At 39.8% G+C, this 18048-nt stretch overlaps 1 protein-coding gene across 1 annotated transcript in view; it reads right to left on the bottom strand.

Annotated features, from left to right (window-relative positions):
• Positions 1-17539, bottom strand: part of SRD5A2 (steroid 5 alpha-reductase 2) — a 56351-nt gene extending 38812 nt beyond the window's left edge. Inside the window, exon 1 of the mRNA XM_055252735.2 lies at positions 17259-17539. Coding sequence (XP_055108710.1) covers positions 17259-17539 — 281 coding nt within the window. The remainder of the gene's footprint in view (positions 1-17258) is intronic.
• Between the last annotated feature and the right edge of the window lie 509 nt (positions 17540-18048).

Here is an 18048-nt window from a genome sequence, read left to right as displayed (position 1 = left end):
TTATTATTGACTGTAGTCAGTCTGTATCAAATACTAGAACTTATTCATTCAATCTAATTATATTAATGTACCCATTAACAATCCCAAGTCTTCTGTTGTTATTTGGAAGCAAACAGCTCTGTACAGTTTTGCAGCAATGAGGCCTAGATATTGCCATCAATTTGAGAACTTTTAAAGAGTTTCCACCTACATTTAAATATTGTCCTGATACAAAGATGGGAACAATACACACCAGGGATTCCAAAAGGGAAAAGGAGGGAGAGGGGCAAGGGTTGAAAAACTACCTATTGGGTACTATGTTCACCACTTGGGTGATGGGATCATTAGAAGCCCAAACCTCAGCATCACACAATATACCCATGTAACAAACCTGTACATATACCCCCTGAATTAAATTTTTAAAACAAATAAATGTCCAGGGATTCAGCAGCCCTGATCAAAGGCAACATTCAAAGATTGATCCACCTCAGCATATCTCCCTCCTACATCTACCTCCATTCCATTGTTCATTTGGACCAAACAAAAAAAGAACAAAAGCACATTCTGAGGTTTCTGCAACATAATTTTCCATGTGAAAGTTTCAAACCAATCATTCATAAGCATCTGTTAGTATCTCCCACTCTTTATCTCCTACTCTATAGTCCTACAGCCACCTTCCCAGCTGCAGCTACCTGGAGCCACAGGACTCATGTAAAGGAAGACATCATTCTGCTATCCCACTTAGTCTTCTAAGTAAAATACATCCCAAAGCACTATACGTCAAGCCTGAAGATGGAAAGTTTGGGGGAAAAAAACATGACATTGAGTACAAGTAGAGGTCACTAAAACCAATAAATCAGCCAGTATTGCAGATTATCAAATTAGCAAAGATAAATACTAAAACCCATTGGAGACACTTCTGCTTCCAGTCAAGGAGGAATAACAGGAATTGGATTTATCCTCCAGGCTAGAAAAAAAAGACAAGTTACATGAAATAATTATTTCAAAACACTGGATATTAGGCAATGAAAAACAGTGAGTGGCAAGAAAAAAATGACACCACTTCATAACTGACCCAGCTTCTTGTTTTGAGAAAACTTCCAGGCTGAGATACAGGGAAGGGGATCCCAGGGAGAAGCTAAAAGACTTCTTGAGTTGAGAAAACAAAATTGAGATTTCAAGAAATCAAGACATCTAGAATTTTCAAGACAGAGTGCTGAAAAGGAGAGAGACACACAGAGACCTGCAGAGAATTTTCCTCAAGTATTAGCAGAGTGTTAATTCGTGCATTTGTGTGAGGAAAGAATCGCCCAAAAGAATTAAAGGGAACAGTATCCAGTGATCACACATGGCCACAAATAGAGCCTGTACCCAAAAGCCAGATAGAAAAGCTCATATGAGACATTGGGTAGAATACTCAAGAAGGCTTTACCTCAGAGGAAATTATTAATTAGCCCTAGCATTAACACTCTTCTGGAACCACTGAACAAATCAGATCAAGACCTGAAAGGATCAAATTGTTTCCAAGTAACTTAACTGCATCCCAGAACAAAGCTCAAGAATATTTATAGAAACACAAAAATATCCAACACCCAGCGAGGTACAATTTCTGACCCTCCAGTCAAAGATTACCAGGGATGCAAAAAGGGGGGAAAACACTGCCTATTATAGGAAAAATAATTAATCAATCAAAACTGACACTGAAATGACACAGATATTAGGTTAGCAATGATATTAAAACAGCTGTTATAACTGCATTCTATGTGTTCACAAAATTAAGTAGAGACATGGAAGAGAGAAAAAAAGACCAAAATCCAAAATTCTAGAGATGGAAACTACAATCCCTGAGATAAAAATACCAGAGAGGGGATTAGCAACAGACAAGATATTGTAGAAGAAAAGATTATGAACTTGAAGAATAGCAATAAAAATTACCCAAAAGAAGCACACAGAAAAAAAAAGAGTCCACAAAAATGAAAAGAGCATCAGTGAGTTGTAGGACAGTTTAATATACATGTAGGTCTCACAGATATTTTCCTCAATAAAAGAAGGGAGAGGAGAAATCGGGGGGGAATGAAGAGTAGTGTATGAAAATCGTCCAATTTTGATGAAAGCCTTAAGCTCACGGATTCAAGTTTAAGGAACCCCAGAATAAGAAACATAAATATACCAAGGAATATAGTAACCCAACATCTCAAATCCAGTGATAACATGAAAATATTAAAAGTAGGCAAAGATAAGAAGACACGTTAAGTACAGAGGACAAGGATAAGGGCAATAACAGATTTCTTGTTGGAAATAATGCAAGCAAGATGACAGTGAAACATCTTTAAACTAATGAAAGAAAGCAGCTGTCAATCCGGATTGCTATATCCTAGAATTTTGTATCTTCGAAAACAAAGAAGAAATAAAAACACTTTCAGAAATATAAATTCTGATTTCAGGTAAAAGGAAAAAATGATACCACATAGAAACATAAATCAACCCTCAAAAATGAAGAGCATCAAATATGGCAACCACATAAGTAAATATATAACTTTTTTACTATCTTATTTAAAACTGTTTAAAAGATAATTGACTATTTAAACAAAAATAATAGTAATAAGTTGAGGCTTTTATAGCACGTATATAAGTAAAACAACAAAAATAACATAAGGGCAAGAGAGAAGAAATGGAAGTACATTATCTCAGATTTTTATACCATACTTGAAGCGGTATAATATCACCTTAAGGTAGACTGATAAATTTAAGATATATGCAATAAATCTTTAAGCAAATTAACAAAAGAGTTATAATGAATAAACTGACAACAATATAAATTGAAATCAAATAACACTCAATCCAAAAGATGGAATATAAATAGGAACAAATAACAGAGACACAAATGGAAACAAATAGCAAGATGATAGACATAATTCAAACTATATAAATAATCTCATTAAATATAAACATTCTAACATCCCAGTTAAAAATCAGAGATTGTGAGAATGGCAGGGGCGGGGGGAAAGAAAAATTGAACAGTATGCCACCTTTGAGACACAAACATTAAATCTAAAGACAGAAACATATTAAAAGTAAAATGTTGGAATAAATGTAGATACATATACCATGTTAACCCTAGTAAAAAGAAATCTGTAGTGGCTAAGTTAATATAAGACAAAAGTAGATTTCAAAGCAAAATATTACCAAGAATAAAGAAGATTGTTTCATCACGATAAAAGGATCAATTCATCACGAGGACATACGAATTCTGTCTCTATGCATGTAATAATAGACTATATTATTATATACATGAAGCAAAAACTGATAGAGCTGTAAGAAAAAAAAGCAAGTCTACAATTTTGATCAGATATCTCAATACTCTTCTCTCAATAATTGGTAGAATAGGTAGAGAGAAAATCATCAGGATATAGAAATTTGAAGCACACTAACAATCAAAATAACCTATGGATAATTTTAGAACACTCCTCCTCTTGGCAGTATACACATTCTTTTCATGTTTACCCAGAACAATTATTATGATTGATAGACCAAATTCTGGGCCATAAAACAAGTTTTAAATTCAGTAAGTTTAAAAGGATGTATGTCATACAAAGTATGCTATCTATCCACAGTGGAATTAAATTAGAAATGAATACAGAACATGTCTGGAAAATTCCTAAACATTTGGAAACTAAATAACACCCTTCTAAATAACCCATAGATATGAGAATAAATCAAAGGAGAAATTAAAATATTTGAAATAAATTAAAATGGTAACAACATGTCAGAATCTGTGAGGTGCCATAAAACAATATTTAGGATGAAATTCAAAGCAATAAATGCCCACATTAGAAGAAAGAGAAAGTCTCCATTTATAACCTTGGCTTCCACCTTAAGAAAAATAGAAAAAGGAGAGCAAATTAAATTCAAAGTAAGCATAAGAAAAAAACATAATAAAGATCAAAACAGAAAACAATTAAATGTAAAACGAAATCAATAGTGAAACTCAATGAAATAAAAATCTAGTTCTGAGACGATCGATACAATTTCTAAAGCTCTAGTCAAAAAGATCTGGAAAAAAAGTGGAAAACATAAATTACCATGATTAAGGATGAAAGAGATGAGATCCTCTCGGATTCAAAATATTAAAAGGAAAATAGTTTGGACTTTGCCAAGCGCTACTTTGCCAGGTAACATGATTGCATGTTAAGGGATCTTCAACATCTTGATACAAAGGAGAAATAGAAAGATGACAATTTCATAAGTGGGTGGTGTCATAGCAGCTCAGTGGGGGAGATCTCACACACGAAGCGTGACTTTTAAAATCCCTCAGAACAGTAACTACTTATGGGGTGTCATATCTCTGCTGAGATTTAATTGCATAGTCAGTTTGTAAAATACATCTTAAAATTTTGTAATACAGTATTATTTCTTCTATTAGGTATAATAGGAGTTAAATAATTAAATACTTTAATAATACTACAAGAAAAAATACAAACCTAAATTATCAGCTATTTACATCACTTTATATTCCAATGATGGTCAATTTTCATTTGTACATGTCAACATGGATTAAATCAGAGTGTACTCTTCATGTGCTACTTTTTAACTAAATGCTTTACATATTTATTTCCATATACAGATATAGTCCAGGCAACTAATATTTTTGAAGAATATATGGTAATTTAATCATATTGATTACAATCAATCCCCAGTTGTAGAGCATTTAGATAACTTCCAGTGTTTCACAGTTGTGAACAGTAATACTATAACTTTGTGTAGACTGATTTCTTCCTTTTGGATTATTTCCCTTGAGTAGATTATTTCCCTTGGCCCTCCTCCTACTCGCACCTCAAAAAAGTGAAACAGCTTATCGGCACTTGTTGAACATTTCCAGATGAACTTCACAGAAACTTTGAACAATTCTCAGTGACACAGGGCCACATATACATATAATTTTTTCACAGGCCTACCTAGTTTTCTTATTTTTATTGAAGTAAATTACTATACAGTCAACTGAACATATTTAAAGGGTGCAATTTGGTGTGTGTGTGTGTGTGTGGGTGGGTGGGTGTATATATATATATATATATATACCAGTGCAATTTGGTAGATATATTTTATGTCACATGAAGCCATGTGACATAAAAATAATGAACATATCCATCACAACAAAAGGTTCTTCACACCCTTTGTAGTTCTACCTTCTTGTCCCTCTTGTGCCCTCAGGAAACCACTGATGTACTTTGTGTCACCATAGATTATTTTGAATTTCATAGAATTTTATATAAACATAATCGTAAAGCATGTACTCTTTCTAGTTTTTGGCTTCTACAAATAAAGCTACTACAAACATTTGTATACAAGTCTTTGTGTCACGAGATCCTTGGGGTGTGACTTCACCAGCTGGAAACCTCTGTGGCCAGCAGTGCCTTCTGCCTGAGCGTTGTTCATGCCCACTGAGCTCAATCTGTCCACTCAGCCTGGCAGGCTGCACTTGGCTCATACTGCAGGCCTGGATCCCACACCTGCCAAGGGTGAGCCAGGCACAGAACGATGAGGGGTGTGTTTGTGAGTGAGCGCAGGATCCAGCCACTGTGCACAGCCAGGCACACCGGTTGCCGTGACAGGGCAAGCAGCTCCAGATGACAGCATAAGTGCCGGCTCCACGTGAGGCTGTGGTGGGACCAGATGTACCCCAAATGGCTTCCACTGTGGGCACCCACATCTGGATGAAAGCAACATGGTGGTGCCTGGAAGCTTGGAGACGCCAGGAACCACAAAGCCCCAAAGAGGGTGTCATAGCCCTGGCTCAGGGCTCCCCTAGTTCTGGGCTCCCCGAAGGGTCCCAGCTATTCTCTCCTGCTTGTTGCCTGCAATGTGACAAGCAGGAGGGCATGTTTCAGACCTGTTTGTGTTACAGCTCTTTCAGTCCCCGCATTCAGCAGGTCCTGATTTCTTGTCTCATGAGGTACGCAGACAACTGGAGGATGAGCAAGGCAGAGAGGATCTTCACTGAGTGACAGAGCAGCTCTTGGCAGACCCAAAGTGGGCAGTTCCTTCCCACAGCTGGTAGTCCTGATGTCTGTCCAAGGCTAGATGAGTCCAGAGTTTTTATAGCCTCAGAAGGAAGCACGTGCTGATTGGTCCACGGGCGACCATGAGCGGGTTCAGAAAAAGCACCATAAATTGTCACTCTGGGCCACTGACTCCATCCAGAATTGACAGCCCAGCACCCAGGCTTCAGGCCATCCCTGGCTTGAAGGTGGGGTTTCACCCGAGACCTGCCCCTTTCCACCCAGGAGCCTGTCTGCCTCCTGCCACGATCCACATGCCATCCATGGTGCCCAGGCTGTTAGTGCCAAGGGGTGCTTGCAAGCTTGCACTAAGCCACCCTCAGCCCCCACTTGCCCCTCCTCCCATGCTCATCAGCACCCAAAGTCTGGAGGGGGCCGAGGCGGCAGGGGGCTGGTGTGTCAATGCCGCCCTGAGCTTGCATATGCCAGGCTGGGCAACAGCACCTTGACTCAGCCACAACTTTGCTCCACCCCAGAGCAGGCGCCTAGAGCGGGAAGAGGCCAAGGAGTAGGAGCAGGTACTTCCAAGTCTTCAGAGGCAGGGGCGCTTCCCAGGCCCCTGAGAGCACAGGGAAGTCCGGGTCCAGAGCCATGGCTGGGTGGCTGCAGCTGTGCCCAGGAGCACTGGCCTTCTGCACCACCAACTTGGTAGGGGATGGGGCTCATGCCTGTTCCTGGCCATGCCAGCTCTGCGAAGTGCGCAGCCCCAGTCACGCCTCTTCCACTGCAGCCGCTCCAGTCGGGCTGCTCCTACCATCATTTGTATGAACACATGCTTTTATTTTTCTTGGAAAAATAACCAGAAATGCAATGGCTAGGTTATATGACAGGTATATGTTTCACTTTTTAAGAAACTATCAAACATTTTCCAAAGTGGTTGTCATTTAAATTCCCATCAAAGGTATGACAGTTCCAGTTCTTCCACATCCCCACAAACACTTGGTATGGTCAGTATTTTTTATTTGAGCCATTCTATCAGACACATAGTGATACCCCATTGTGGTTTAATTTGCATTTCCCTAATCACTAATAATGAGCATCCTTTCATGTTCTTATTTGCCAAACGTGTTTTCTTTGACAAAGTATCTGTTCATATAATTCTCCTATTTTTAAAGTTAAGGTGCAAAGGCAGTTCATTGGAGAAAAAGTAGTATCTTCAACAAATGGTACTAAAACAATTGGCTGTCCACATGCAAAAAAAAAAAAAAAAAAAAAAAAAACAAACTTTGATTCACATTTGGAACCCTACTTTAAAAATTAATTCAAAATGTGTCATAGACCTGAAATTAAAACCTAAAACTACACATCTTGTAGATGGAAATATAAGAGAAAATCACTGTGACCTTAGATTAGGCAAAAATTTTTTAGATATGGCATCAAAAGCCAAAGAAAAATGGAAAAATCAGATTTCATCAAAATTAAACATTTCTGTTTTTCTAAAGACAGTTAAGACAAATTATACCAGATGTGTAAAGAAGAGCTGGTACCATTCCTACTTAAACTACTCCAAAAAATTGAGGAAGAGGGACTCCTCCCCAACTCATTCTATGAGGCCAGCATCATCCTCATACCAAAACCTCACAGAGACACAACAGAAAAAGAAAACTTCAGGCCAATATCCCTGATGAACATCAAGGCAAAAATCCTCAACAAAACACTGGCAAACTGAATCTGGTAGGACATCAAAAAGCTAATCCACCACCATCAAGCAGGCTTTATCCCTGGGATGCAGGGTTGAGTCAACATATGCAAATCAGTAAATGTGACTTACATAAACAGAACTAAAAACAAAAACTACATGGCTATCTTAATAGATGTAGAAAAGGCTTTCAATACAACTAAACACCTCATCATGTTAAAAACCCTCAACAATGCAGTGAGCCGAGATTGCGCCACTGCACTCCAGCCTGGGCGACAGAGCGAGACTCCGTCTCAAAAAAAAAAAAAAAAAAAAAAAACCCTCAACAAATGAGGCATTAAAGAAACATAATTCAAAATAACAAGAGCCATCAATGACAAACCCACAGCTAACATCATACTGAATAGGCAAAAGCTGGAAGCATTCCCCTTGAAAACTAGAACAAGATAAGGATACCCTCTCTCACCACTCCTTTTCAACATAGTACTGGAAATCCTGGCCAGAGCAATCAGGTAAGAGAAAGAAATAAGAGGCATCCAAATAGGAAGAGAAGAGGTTAAACTATCCCTGTTTGCAGATGATGTGATTCTATACCTGGAACACCCCATGGTCTCTTCCCAAAAGCTTCTTGGTCTGATAAACAACTTCAATAAAGTTTCAGGATACAAAATCAATGTACAAAAATTACTAGCATTCCTATACACCAACAACATCCAAACTGACAGCCAAATCAAGAATGCAATCTCATTCATGATTGCAGCAAAGAGAATAAAATACCTAGGAATGCAACTAACCAGGGAGGTGAAAGATCTCTACAATGAGAATGACAAAACACTGCTGAAACAAATCAGAGATGACACAAAGAGAAAAACATTCCATGCTCATGGATAGAAAGAATCAATATTGTTAAAATGGCCATACTGCCAAAGTGATTTACATATTAAATGCTATTCCTATCAAACTACTGATGATATTCTTCACTGAATTAGAAAAAAGCTATTTTAAAATTCATATGGAATCAAAAAAGACCTGGGATAGCCAGGCAATCCTAAGAAAAAAGAACAAAGCTGGAGGCATCACATTACCTGACTTCAAACTACACTACAAGGCTACAGTAACCAAAACAGCATGGCACTGGTACAAAAACAGACATATAGACCAATGGAACAGGATAGAGTGCCCAGAAACAATGCTGCACACCTACAATCATCTGATATTTAATAAAGTTGACAAAAACAAGTAACAGGGAAAGGACTCCCTATTCAAAATGGTGCTGGAATAACTGGCTAGCCATATGCAGAAAATTGGAACTGGACCTCTACCTTACACCACATACAAAAATAAACTCAAGATGAATTAAAGACTTAAATTCAAAACCTAAAACCATAAACACCCTAGAAGAAAACCTAGAAAATGCCATTCTGGACATAGGACCTGGAAAAGACTTCATGACAAAGACACCAAAAGCAATTGCAACATAACCAAAAATTGACAAATAGGACCAATTAAACTAAAGAGCTTCTGCACAGGAAAAAAAAAAAAACTATCAAGAGAGTAAACATGCAACTTACAGAATGGGAAAAAATATCTACAAACTGTGCATCTGACAAAGGTCTAATATCCAGCATCTATAAGGAACTTAAACTAATTTACAAGCAAAAACCAAACAATCCAGTTAAAAGTGGGCAAAAGACATCAACAGATACTTTTCAAAAGAAGATATATGTGGCCAACAAGGATATGAAAAAAATGCTCTGCATCACTAATCGTTAGAGAAATGCAAATCAAAACTACCATAAAATATCATCTCATATCAATCAGAATAGCTACTATTAAAAAGCCAAAAATAATAAATGCTGGCAAGGTTATGGAGAAAAGGGAATGCCTATACACTGCTAGGAAGAATTTCTCAAATAATTTAAAACAGAATCACCATTCAACTCAGCAATCCCATTATTGGGTATATCCCCAAAGGAATATATATTGTTCTACCATAAAGACACATGCATGTGCATGCTCATTGCAGCAGTACTCACAACAGCAAAGACAGGAAATCAACCTAAATATCCATCAATGGTGGACTAGATAAAGAAAATGTGGTACATATACACCATGGAATATTATGCAGCCATGAAAAATAATGAGATCATGTCCTTTGCAGGTCATTATCCTCAGCAAACTAACACAGAAACAGAAAACCAACTGCATATCCCCACTTATAAATGGGAGCTAAACACCAAGTACATATGGATACTAAGAGAACAACAGAACTGGGGTCTACTTGAGGGTGGAGGATGGAAGGAGGGTGATGATTCAAAAAATACCTATCGGGTAGTATGCTTATTACTGGGGTGATGAAATAATTTGTACACCAAACCCCTGAGACATGTAGTTTACCTGTGTAACAGAACTGCATATGTAAACTTGAACCTAAAAATAATTTTTTTAAAACAAAAGACAGCTAAGAGAATAAAAGAGACAAGTCACAAACTAAGAGAAAGTATTTGCTAAGTTTATACCTGGCAAAATACCTCTATCCAGAATACATAAACAACTTTTAAAACTCAATAATAAGAAAACAAACAACCCAATACACTAGAACTTAGATTTGTTTATCACATAAGTAACTTTTGGCAAGTAAAGAGCATTGACTGAAAACATGAGACACAGAGTTAAGTTTTAAAAGATAGAAGTAAGATCATGTATTGCTGATACAAGAGGGCAGGCAGAGAGGCAAGAGAGAACAAGAGTCTGTACATGAAAAAAGATCTTGGGATGTTTCATGGTTAGAAAGAAAAACTGTCAAAAGCAAATTACCCTATTTTCTTCACAGTAACTTCTAGGATCAGCCTTAACAATATGGAGCAAATATAAAAAAAAAGAAATTGAAAGTGGCCCAGAGCCTAATTTAAGACTTGGGTAGTAGGACTGGATGATATGGCATAGTTACAGAAGATGTTTGGAATCTAAAAGTAGAGAGATATTCCAAGACTGAGTATACAAAGTATAAGGAAAATTTAAGTCACAGTTCACCAAATGGGCCACTTTTCCCAACAGACATCATGTCCACACCCAGAAATCTGGGAACAGGCCATTCTTCAAGGACCAGGTCAAGTCTCCCATCCTCACTCCCACTCACTCCACCAATGCTCTACACTGCAATCACTTGTAAAATAGCACTAATAACAGGGATTGCCTCAAGGACAAAATGAGATAGCCAATGCAAAGAACATAATATAATGCCTGGAACACCCAGAGCTCAATAAATATTGGTTTCCCTTCTTTCCCTTCTATAACCAAATGGAAGACAAATTGCACTGTTGGCCCTAGTTCAGGGGTTTTTAAAATTTAGAGCTCCTATGTTGAGCTGAGTCTCATTAAAGGCTCCTGGGTTGAGCACAGAAACTTTTTAAACAACTTGAGTCCAGACTTTGATGTCCCCATTGCCATACATGGCAAGGAGTCAACAGCAGAACGGGAAGTACCCCAAGTTGCAGAAACAAGTTGCCAGGCTGTGGCAAAATTCAATAAGTAGACAACTTTTGTATTCCATCTAGTAACAAAAAATATTTATGCTCCCCCTCTAGCTGTCTGAGGGCCTTTCATTAGAGCATCACTGCAAGTCTTTCCACTGTCCCTCACCCATTCCTCCTCCAGCAAGGAAATGTGAATTACCTGATGGGTCAATCTGGGAGCAGAACCTACCAAAGGATGTGTACAGCTCAGCCCTTCTGCTGTCTTTTCAGAACAGGCGCCACTGTGAGAGGCCTGTGGTTGCCCAGCCATGATCGTAGCTAATTATTTCTGAGGTACAGTGTTAGAAGGCCCACATAATCCAAAAATCTAAGCCACATTCCCCCAAACCAGCTTTACCAGTAATAAAAGGTGGCAATATGTCTCTAGTTACCTAATTCCTGGATCTCTCAGTTAGTTCTGAACTTGAATGGAGAAGAAGGGTGCCATTTTGAGGCCCCCTCAACACCTACCCACCTATCTGCCCCCTGTCCCATGCACAATCAAACATAGACAGGCACTAGGGCCCTCTCAGATGAATGTTCAGTGGCCTGGCTGTGGCCCATGCTAACCAGGCCTCTTTCCCCCTCAGTTTACATTTTCCCATCTGCCTGATATTGTCAGACTGACATTGCTGCCACCCAAGTTTCACACCAGAAAGAGTGAGAAGCACACAATGAAGGTTCTTGCCTGCCTTCTTCCTAGAGGGCAAGCACTAGGCATTGTACTCCTATGACTCCCATGAGACCTAGCATAGTTCTGAGCCTATAGAACTCCAATAAAGATCAGGAGACCTGGCTTCGAGCTCCACTCTGCCCTTTCTTGCCATGTAACTTGGTACATGTCACTTTGCCAGTCTGAATCCTTGAATTCCAATCATAATTCTTTATTTTGTTTGTTCTTTTTAAGTGACATTAAATTAGATTTTAAATGGACAAAAAGTTGGTCCTTTCTTCAATGTGGTAAAAGTGAAATGGTCACGATCTCCAAAGCTGGTTTATATTTTTGGCAAACATAGCTATATATTTTTCAGATGTGCTTATGATGTCATTCCATTTAGAATGAAAACTCTGAGACTCCTACTATTTTCCAATAAAAGTTCAAATAAAAACTTAGAACCCAAGAATTCTCAGAAAACAATATTTACTACCAAGTCCCCACTTACATGTAGCAGAAATTTTCTAAAATATGCCCGCTGCTTTGCTATAGAATTTAACCAAATTTTATTATAGAATTATCAGGCCACTGAATGTAAAGCTATGCCATTCATAGTTTTCTTAAGAAGGGATTGGTAAACTATGGCCCATAGGCCAAATATGGCCCACTGCTTGTTTTTGTAAATAAAGCTTTATTGGAATACAACCACATTCATCTGTTTACATAATGTCTGTAGCCGCTTTCCCGCTATAAGAATAGGGGTGAGTTGCTGCAATAGAGATCATGACCTGGCTTTTTTTATTATTATTATTATACTTTAAGTTTTAGGGTGCATGTGCACAATGTGCGGGTTTGTTACATATGTATACATGTGCCATGTTGGCGTGCTGCACCCATTAACTCGTCATTTAACATTAGGTATATGTCCTAATGCTATCCCTCCCCCCTCCCCCCACCCCCAGAAAAAGTTTGCTGACTCTCATGCTAAAAAAATCTTTCAATTAATCTTAATTGATTCAAATTACGACTCAGGAACATCCTTAACACATAATTAAGTGATCGCAGGAATGTTGCTTATCTTATTTGGGCTTTTTTTTCTTAATCTGTAAGAGGAGAGATTTGTCTATTGTTTCCAATGTAGCCATTAATTCTCATTCTGATTCTCAGCAGATGAGTAGTTTCCTTAGCGAGGTCTGATTACTTCTGAATAGTTGAGACATCTGCACCTCTCATGAAATAAGAGAAGCATTGGCAGGGGCTCATGAGGAGACTCAAGTTCCAACTCCTTGATTTCCCCCTAACTGACCCAACCTTTTGTGCTTTGCTTCCGTAAAATGAAGAGGCTGGGCAGATGAGAACTATGTTTCCTTAGAACAGATAATTATGATCCAGTGTGTGAAATGCCTCATGGAAAGCCACACTGCCTACTATAAAGCCCAAAGAACAGCATCACAACTGGATTTAGAGAAAAGACAAGACTCAGACAAGGCTTCTTGGAGGAAAGGATGTCTGACCTGAATCTTGAAGGATGAGGAGAAATTCTGCTGGGGGATGAACTAATAAACCAAGAAGGCACTTTATTGAAGCCATCATTTTATTTGGCTAATCAAAAAAATGTTTCAGCATCTAAACCTCAGGGAACATCTCTCTGAATTCAAGCAGACTCTAATGTGTGCATTATACTCTGCTTCTAGATGTATATCATGGAAGTTACATTGCCCAAAACCTTTTCACAATATAGTCACTTTTTCTCTGGAAAAAAAAAAATGTTTCTTTGTCTTGTTCATTCAATTCAGTTATCAAGGACCCATCAAAGTCTTGAAAAATACATCAGCCACCACATGCGTAAGTGGTGTGATTGACCACTGTATGGAACACTAAGACTTCCTGGGAAAGTGCAGATCAATCAGAGAGTTTAGACAAGGGGTCATTCCACAGCTGTAATCACAGTCAACAAGAGGTGAGATAACTCTTGACTTCAAATGACTTTGGCAGTGGGATTAGGCAACATGCTTAGGCAGCAGTCATTTCCATGTGGCTAAAGAATCCAAACAGCCACAACAATAGATTCTGAAGAGAGGAAAGTTATCTGAATTGACCTAACTATGCAATCTCAGCAATTATGATTCCCAAGTAATTGGTAGCTCTCCTACAATTCTGTCTGTACTGTTGTTGTAAGTAGAGCTCATTCATGCATTCAACAAATTCTAGTGAGTACCAACTATGTACCAGCTCCTTGTATACGATGGGGATACAGCCATAAAAAAGTGAGACAAAAACCTTTGACCCTGTGGAATCTACATTCTTGTGTGCCACCCTTGTATTGAGAAAAGTGCAATGAGTTTTAACTTCTATTTGATGGGACATATTGCTGCTTTGAACAGTCCCCAATGGACATTTTGCAAAAGAGTCTGAGCCAAACCTGAGCCATCCTTTCTCCTTGTCTCTCCATCTTATTCTCTGTCTTAGCAACACACAGGACAAGATAAAGCCAAGACGGCCTGATGCTTGTTCCTTAATGCACCCTCAGTATCAAGCCAAATGACTCCTTAAGCCTCGAAACAGATATGTATGATTATATCAAGACCCTAAAGAATGTTCATAACCTTTGAACCACTTCTGGGAATCCTAAGAAAATAGACCTAAACTTAGAAAAGAATTTAGATGCAAAAAATGTACATCACAGCTTCAATGAACTTAGCTTCACCCCAAGACAAATTAAATGTCCAACTATAAATGAATATATAGGTAAATTATTATTTTTACAGTAGATGAAATAAGCAGATATTAAGAAATCTGTGATAATGTTGGAAAATACTATAAAATGTTAGGTAATTAAACAGAACTAAAAAACCATATGCTCAACATAACGAACATGTGTGAAAATCTACTAAGGAAAAAGATTTGATAGAAATTCTCTAAAACATTAATATTTAATATACTTAGATGTAATTATGAGTATTTTCTACTTTTGGGATTTTTCAATTTTTCGTTAGGAAAAATTGTTTTTATAATTTAAAAAATTTTTATATAATAATTTTAAGAATAAATATAGTTTTTAAAAAGCAAGAATGAGGTCGCATTTATCCAACAAGTATAAAACAGTTTATTATCATACCTGAAGAGCCTGAGATCTGGATTCATACTGCGTGGGTTTGAACTCTGATTCCTCGTTATTGTGTCACCTTGGGCAAGTAAGTTATTTAACCTTTTCTTGCTCCAGTTTCCCACCTGCAAAATGGGCATGCCTACCTAAATGGGTTGGTATGGGGATGAGTAAATTATTTACTCAGAGTGTTTGGCACAGAGTATAACACCCTGTAAGCACTCAAATAATAACAGATCAAACACTCCAGTGGGCTCAAAGAAAGAATTCAAAAAAGAGGAAAGACAAACATCAGATCCTGATGCCTCAGGGACAAGTAACTCAAGAGTGTACTTCCAGTGGGCAATTTTCCCTCAGGCAGAATGAATCTCCAAGTCCTTTCCTAATATTTTAAAATTTCCTCTGAAGAAGGACAATATGTAGATAGGTATTTTATGCATAATTACTCCTTTGGGGTTTTTTTTAAATGCGCTGGTCATAATTTATTGTGCAAAGTGCCTTTTGATTTCAAAAACAAGCCTAAAGTTTATGTTAATAGGATTGTCACAAAACACTAATCATTAAGATGAAATGACCTCATAAAAATATTGCTTATGTTGTCAACATACAGTACTTAATTTGAAGATAAAAATAATTGTTGATAAAAATCACATTTCTCTGTGAAATGTCTGTTCAAAAATCAGTGAAATAAAAAACTAATCTCTTATCTCCTGTATCCAACATCTTTCTTTCTGTGCAAATTAAACCATCTAAATGTGAGTAAAATAAAATCTGTGTAAAATAAAGAATCTTGTTCACAACAGGCTTTTAGTAAATATTTGTTGAAAGGATACAGTTTAGTTATTATTACTTGACAACATTTGCCTTTTTAAAAGAGTGAGAATTCAGTTAAGATTGCATAAATATTAAATCTTGACCAATAAAGAAGATTCGGAGGATAAGAGGAAATTAAGAAAGCCAGCTTGAAATTTGTCTCTGACACCTTCTTCTCTCGAAATGAGGCATCACTTTCTCTTTACGAGAGAGATTATGCCAGAGGCATTCTTTATCCTAATCTCTAATCCAAACTTCCTTGATCTTTTGACCCTAGGAAACTTCTATTCAAAATAAGGCAAAACCTTCAAGGTTTTGATTTTGTTTGATAACTTTTCTCTGTTTATGGGCTCTGTTCTCTTCTTGCATAGAATATATGCCTACTTAAAATGGCTAAAAGGTCTTAAACCTCAGAGATTCACAAGCTCAGATTTGTATCTTAGCGGGCACCAACTGTATTGTCTTCTTTCAGTCCCATAACCTTACTCAGCCTCAGTTTCTTTGTAAAGTGGACATAATAAATATCTCTCAAAAGGTTACAACAGAGTTAAGTGAGACCATAGATACTAAACGATTGGGCATGGTAGGCAATTTAACAATGTGTGCGTTCTTCCCTTTCCCTGTGAGACTTTACTGAGGCTGGACAGTCTTTCTCTGAACCCTGACATCCTTTGGTCTCTTTCCTGTCTTTCCTTCCCAGAGCAGAAAGCAAAGTTCTCCTGAACCCGGATTTTTTAATCTAGAAGAACATTTGAACTGTAAGTTACCCACTCACATTTCAAGTCCCAGGGAAATTGGAAAGGTAGATGAATTGGTGGTGTGCTTGGTCCCTTTTGGGAGATGCCTAAGAAGCGGGGACCCTCGCTTGAGTCAGTGGGATCTCACTATATTCTCTTCCCCATCTGTGAAGTCTGGATTTGGGCTCTACCCACCTTCCTCCTTAGACCTGCAAAGACTAAATCGATGAGAACCTCTGAGCTGAGTTTCCCTCGGGAGATGCCAAACGCGTAAGACTCTCCCAGGATCCCAGAACTAACCTGTCCCCACCCTGCAAGGAAAAGGTGAAGGAAGAAAGAGAAGCGGAGCGGGGCGCGAGATGCCACAGGTAACCGCCGACTGCGCGCAGTTGGTTAAGGAACAGCCCTGTCCAATAGATCTCCCCAACCTGAGCCTTCCAGGTCTCCTCCCGCCCGTAAGACCTCTTTCTCTCGAGCAGCCAGAGGATTTGGAGCTGCTGAGAGCAGATGAGGTCCTGGGGGAGTGAAGGCGGCATCTGTCCCGCAGCCGCTTGTAAACTCTCTAGCGTCCAGGCCCCGGCCCCGGCCCTGGCCCCGGCCCCAGCCAGGTGCGCCCGGCAGGCTGGCCTCCGCGTTCCTCACAGCGCTCCGCGCTGCCTCCTTGGCGTTCCTCGGTGCGCGCCCCACGCTGCGCTCCTGGACGCCGGGAGCAGGGTAGTGCGCTGCACTGGGCACCCGCAGGGGAAAAACGCTACCTGTGGAAGTAATGTACGCAGAAGAGGCCCAGAAGCACCGTCCCAGGTGGCCCAAAGAGGGAGAGGGGCTGCCGGGCGAGGATCCCCGCGGGCACCGCGAAGGAGGGCAGCTCCTGCAGGAACCAGGCGGCGCGGGCTGGCAGGCGGGTAGCCGCGGGCGTCAGGCTCTCCGTGTGCTTCCCGTAGCCAGAGGGCTTCGCGATGTACAAGACCAGTGCCCCAAGGGCGACCAAAGTGGCGCTGCCTGCCAGCACTGGGCTCTGCTGGCACTGAACCTGCATCGCGCCGTTTTCCTCGCCGGTGGCCGCTGCCCTTGCAGAAGAGAGCGCGTCCCCCGCAACCCCTTTATGGAGCACCAGACGCCACCCCATGTCCGCCCCCTCGGCCTTGGCTCCCGCCCCTCCATCCTGCCTCCCACCTCGCCGCGGCCAGCCCTGGCGCGGCTTCGCAGCAATACCCCTTTCTCAAGGATGCAGCCGCGGGGGCGGAAGGTGAACGAAGGCCTTCTTAGTTCCACAAGGTGTCTGCGCCCTCGCGCCCGCCCTCTCCACCGCTTTACATTCACCTCCCCCTTAGGCTGTCCTTGCATGACCTGTTCCTCAACTATTAGCCTCTGATGCGGCAACTTCTGGAACTAAGACACGGGAAGAAAACCCCACGGGGACGATTCAGCTGGGGTGGTTCTTCCGCCCCAACACACACCCTCTGTGCCGTTGGTCACCACGCAGCCCCACCCTCGAACACCCAAGCCAGGGTCTTTCCAGCTCCTCCAGTTCCTTATGCACCTTCA

This window comes from Symphalangus syndactylus, chromosome 18 (genome assembly GCF_028878055.3).
Source record: "Symphalangus syndactylus isolate Jambi chromosome 18, NHGRI_mSymSyn1-v2.1_pri, whole genome shotgun sequence".
NCBI classification, from domain to species: Eukaryota; Metazoa; Chordata; class Mammalia; order Primates; family Hylobatidae; genus Symphalangus; species Symphalangus syndactylus.
This window is presented reverse-complemented; position numbering and strand designations above follow the sequence as displayed.